The sequence below is a fragment of the Montipora foliosa genome, chromosome 7 (assembly GCF_036669935.1).
Source record: "Montipora foliosa isolate CH-2021 chromosome 7, ASM3666993v2, whole genome shotgun sequence".
Taxonomy (NCBI): Eukaryota; Metazoa; Cnidaria; class Anthozoa; order Scleractinia; family Acroporidae; genus Montipora; species Montipora foliosa.
In genome coordinates, this window is record NC_090875.1 from 26,454,448 (window position 1) to 26,459,447 (window position 5,000).

General features: G+C 40.6%; 2 protein-coding genes across 2 annotated transcripts in view; one reads left to right on the plus strand and one right to left on the minus strand.

The window, feature by feature from the left end:
* The window catches only part of LOC138011594 (ras-related protein Rap-1A), a 5,796-nt gene extending 4,753 nt beyond the window's left edge, over positions 1-1,043 (minus strand). Inside the window, exons 1-4 of the mRNA XM_068858673.1 lie at positions 904-1,043; positions 691-747; positions 445-513; positions 284-340 (exon numbers count right to left, since the gene is read on the minus strand). Coding sequence (XP_068714774.1) covers positions 284-340; positions 445-513; positions 691-747 — 183 coding nt within the window. The 5' untranslated portion in view covers positions 904-1,043. The remainder of the gene's footprint in view (positions 1-283; positions 341-444; positions 514-690; positions 748-903) is intronic.
* Positions 1,044-1,119: 76 nt separating this feature from the next.
* Positions 1,120-5,000, plus strand: part of LOC138011595 (uncharacterized) — a 15,507-nt gene continuing 11,626 nt past the window's right edge. Inside the window, exons 1-2 of the mRNA XM_068858674.1 lie at positions 1,120-3,261; positions 3,814-3,879. Coding sequence (XP_068714775.1) covers positions 1,438-3,261; positions 3,814-3,879 — 1,890 coding nt within the window. The 5' untranslated portion in view covers positions 1,120-1,437. The remainder of the gene's footprint in view (positions 3,262-3,813; positions 3,880-5,000) is intronic.

Below are 5,000 nucleotides of genomic sequence, written 5' to 3' on the forward strand. Positions count from 1 at the left end.
TTTTCAAAATTCACCATTCTGGCAAGAGAGTGAATAATTTTGTATGCATTTCGGCAAATCACTGGTCCAGTTCTAACACTGAACTTTTTAGTTTATTATCTTGGACTTTTCTCCGATTCAAACCAAAAATGCTCCGTACACTCGAGATTAAATAACTGTCACAGTTAATTATTTGAAATGTTCTCTCGACAATTTGGACAATAAATAAATTTCACTTCTTTACAAATAACTCAGCATTAGGATTTTTCCCATCGATCTCTCCCAAAATAGAGGCGGTTTTTACCGTTCCTGCTGTGTCCAATATCTCCAGCATACACTGTTGGCCATCGACTTCAACTTGCTGAAACAAAATAGAGACAAGGGTCACGAATCGAAATGGTAAAAGAATATTTGCAATATTGACCGGATAACGCCGGGCGATGAGAGGAAATGACATAACCAAACCTTTCGATAAGAATCTTCGATAGTTGGGTCGTATTTCTCAACAAAAATTCCCTGCACAAACTGGACTGTCTAACAGAGAAAAAAACATAGAAATATGGATAAGTTTAGAGCAAGGATAACCGATAACGAAATCTATAATTTTAACATTGTGCTGCTCTCAATTTTGGGCAAGGTTGAACGTCAATGATCGCCCGTTTCATTTCATTAAGTCCTAAAACTTTCGAAGAGCTCTAAAGTTATATTTACCAAAGCACTTTTTCCCACACCACCAGATCCAAGAACGACAAGCTTGTATTCGCGCATCTGTAGAATTAAAAAAAGACTTGAGTTACAAACCTTTCACCAAACTAATACACCTTACATGTTAGTGAAAACGTTAACGAATACTGTGAGTTTTTTCAATTCCCTTTTCCTTTACACCGAGCGGGAAAGTTCAGACTTTCAAAGATGACGAGTTACCTTTAGAAACGTCGGATTAACAGCCGATTTTTCTGGAGAAGGGAATAAATACGACTAACAAAGAAGGACGCTCCCTCCTATAAACTTCACTGCAACACGGGTGTGACGTACTCGACGACTGAAATCAACTTATAAGCCTCACTTTGGATTGGCTATTTTTAGGACTGACCGGTGGGGGCATGAGAACCACTAATGAGGGGTAAAATTCCGACTATTCGCGCATAATCATTGCGCACTTGGAAGTGATATATCTGGGTTCTGTTCCGCAAAAACATTTAGTTTTGGAAAAAGAAGTGATCTTTCATCGCTTTCATCTTTCAGGAGACTTTCAGAGAGATTGATTTTTAAATACAGAAGAAGCGTCATTTGCATAGTATCCCAGAAACACTTGTGCTCATGAGATGGAAATATGGCGTCAATTTCCTTGTATCATATTTTTTTTGATATTCGGTCGGATTTCAACATGTAACTTGACAGAAAACGCAACATAACTTGCTACTTTGCTCGCAGCAAATCAGGAGATACACCCTGACGATGGCATTAGCTCAAAACGATCATCTTGTTGAAGATCATGGCCAATTAACCAACGACAGGAGACGATCAAAGTCTCGCTCGCGCGTCTGGGAAAAAGTAATTTGGTTCACAAAAAGGGCTAAAGGTGTTAAGGATAAGGACAACAAGAACAGCTCAGACACGTTCTTCAGCTCACCAACGCTTGAGAACAAACAGAGCTACGAGGAGAGTTTGGAGTGTTCTGTTGATAAACCGAAAAACAAAGTTCGCAAGTCTCGAAGTTTTAAGTACCTCAAACGTAGAAAAGATCGGCGTTTTGGTGACGAACAAAGCTCAGGAGCTGTCGCAGAAGAAGTTAGTATGCCTGACTGTGGTACAGCTACGGGGACTTTTCATGATTTTGAATCGGAAAGAAAGACGCCTCGTTATGAACGTGTGAAAGGCACAAGGAGCAACATCCTTTTGAGTGAGATGGCACGGGGAATGAACCCGACGCAACGGAAAGCAAAGGAAAACCTTAAGAGAGTCTTTTCCTTGCCAATCAACGATTTATCACTGAATGAAAGGACAGATGTCAACCCCTGCATCTCTCCAACATTCCATCAAGTGAGGCGTTGTGTGAGTCTTTCTGGGCCTTGTTTACATAACAGCTGGCCTCGCAATAAAAGATCTCATCTTGATAACATTTCATGCTGCGATCCATCTTCACCTCCCTTCAAGCAAAAACGTTTGTCTAAAATAAAGAAAAGAGCAACTTTTAGTGGGTTTGACTCATCCAGAGTGAATGTACAAACTCATTCGATGCTACCTGCGGAAGTGCAGAGTGCCCCGCATTTGCCATCCAATAGACTTAGCCAGATTAAAAACCAGAATGGATTAACTATAGGTGCAATCCATTTCTACAAAAGCCCAGCTGCGTATCAGAATAAGCAATCAAGGCAGAAATGCTTGAAAGAAAAAATGCTTGAAAAAAGAGTGGATTCAGTGATTGGTGTGAAGGCAAATGCAATCGTTCCATTCCTTGAAATACCTTCGCACAATGACAAAGGGGTAGAAATAGCTCCAACCATTGCTGTGCAAGAACATGGTTGCTTTTCTTTTGATACCCTTGCTCAGGTACCTGGAAAACACAAACCAAGTAACGGTAGAAATGGAAGCATCTGTATTGTTGACTCAGCTTATGAAGCAGCAAGTCTCGGGGTTGATGCTGAAATCGATACAGATAGTTGTTTTTCTTTAAGTGTCAAAAGCAGTGGTGGACGGAATTCAACAATTTCTGCTTTCCTTTTGGAAGGTGAATGTTCCAGCAGCTGTATAGCAGCCGGCCCGGATACATTAGAGGATGATTTACCAAAGGAAAAGGCAATAATTTTGTCTTGTAAAACTGAAACAAAAGGTTTAAATTCATCCCAAGATAGAAGTCTATCAAGTGGAATGAGTTGCCCCGATTTACCATCACACACTGTATGCAGAAAATGTCTTCACAATCAATTTGGCTGTGTCTGCAGCAAGTCAAAAGATTTAACTGAGAAAGGTCCAAAAGCGCCAGACTTTAAAATGGAGCAGTCCAGCTTGGACTCAATGCATGTGTTATTTGATGCACAGATTCCCTTTGATAGAGAATTAAGCCATCGAGAGAAGAAAAACACTGTTAGTAGTAGCACTGAAGAAGGCACACACAAATCAATGCCGTCTTCAGTACAATCAGCAGATGCAGTTGAAAGAGATGATGTTACACATCAGTTTCGTGGAGTTTGTAGTGACCCACAAGCATTGCAAGAAACAGGAATTCTCTGGTCTTTAAAGCCAGCAGTAGATGGAGTACAGTTTAAAAAGAACACAGAGGTAACAAATAGCCCAATTAAGAATTGTGATTTAGTAAGATTCAGCACTCACTTCTCAGCTCCTGGGAATAAACTTACAAAAATTGTTGATTTTAATACCTAGGGCCTTAAAATCATGTTTAATTGTAGTTGAATGTAATGAACACGAAACGATTCAGGGTGTAATATTGAGTTATAGTTGCACGTGTGAGGTTGTGTAGCATGAAAGAAGTGTAAGAGTCGCACAAGGCAACAGCCAAGTGGACTCCAGCTGCTTGAGTGCTTTGCAAACCTCCAAAGTGCAATTACATCTTGATAGTACACGCTGAACCGTTTACCTTTTTCCTTGTAGTTTGATGTTATTTTTGGTTTGTTCATAGTTTCAAACAAGCACATATCATTTATTTTATTTTTCCCCACAAGTATGGTCTATGAACCTGTTAGCCTGACTCATGTCTGCTGCCTCATTATAAATTATTTCAGTTTAACTAGGCAAACTCCATTGCACTGCTCTATGACTTGTTACATCTATTCATAAAACCGTTTCCCTGTTTGTAAAACCTTTTTATTTTAGGCTATACTACAGTGGTTCAGAGAGTTTAATGATGAACAGAAGAATATGCTGATTCGAAGATTGTTGGTAAGATACAGGATTCTACATGTTGGCTTCAAATGGTAATCCATCATGTTTTTTGTGTCTTGGTGTTGAGGCAGTATCTTCGGTGTAGACAGTAGCCTTACCTGTAGTAAACGCATCAAACATCATGTTTGAAGTCCTGTTGGCATCTCAAATCTACGAAGAATAAATGCAATGCATATCCATGCGTAGCCTTTGTTCTTGAATAAGAGAGGCTTCTGGAGAGGAACACAAAAATGACTTGCAGTGTTGACCACGCGTGGATGGCTCTGAATTGGTTGAGCATCATGTGGGAGGTTGCAGGTTCGATCCCCAGCCTGACCAACACTCGTAGTCCATCCTTGTGTCCTGGCAATGGTTGCTGCAGCCTGTCTCTTGAATGTAATAAAACTGTTTACATGTCACAATTCCCCTTCATGAAACTTCGTAATCATTTTGCTCTTTGTTACCTTGAAAACATGTTAAAAGAGAAGTCTTTCAAAACAAGTGGATCTCAGTTCCACAAATGGCATTTGGGACTTTCAAGAAACAGGCCCCTGGACACTAAGCCATGGATTATCTGGGTTAAGTTTGTTTGCTCTTTACTCTACTCTAAGAAGGTTTTCTCTGGGACTAATCCAGTAATCCCCCCTTTAGACTTGTCAAAAAAACCCAACACAATGATACAATGATACAATGATTTGCTATTAGTCTCTCCCCATACAGGGCTTTTCAGGACTAATTTTACAATACTTTGTGGGGGACTTTAGCCAGACTGCTTGTTACGCAGTTTACAATTAATTTTAGGGAAGTGAAAGATGCCCCCATCCAGAAAGGTTAGACCACAACACCGGGGACTACGTCCCCTACTCTTATCGAACAGCGAGTGGGTTCTTTAACGTCCCATACTATTTAATTTCCAACAAGGGTTATGAGACGGGACCTCCGGTTTACAGTCCTTATCCGAGAAGACTTGAAAGTCTAACCACTTGCAGATGTAATTACAAAGGCAGCACATTCTCCTCAGTTATTTAAAGACCCTGAGTGTTGGTCCGGCCGGAGTCGAACTCACGACCTCCCGCATGACAGCCCGATGCTCAACCAACTGAGCCACAGGTGCGGGGCACATCCTTTGATTGGATTTT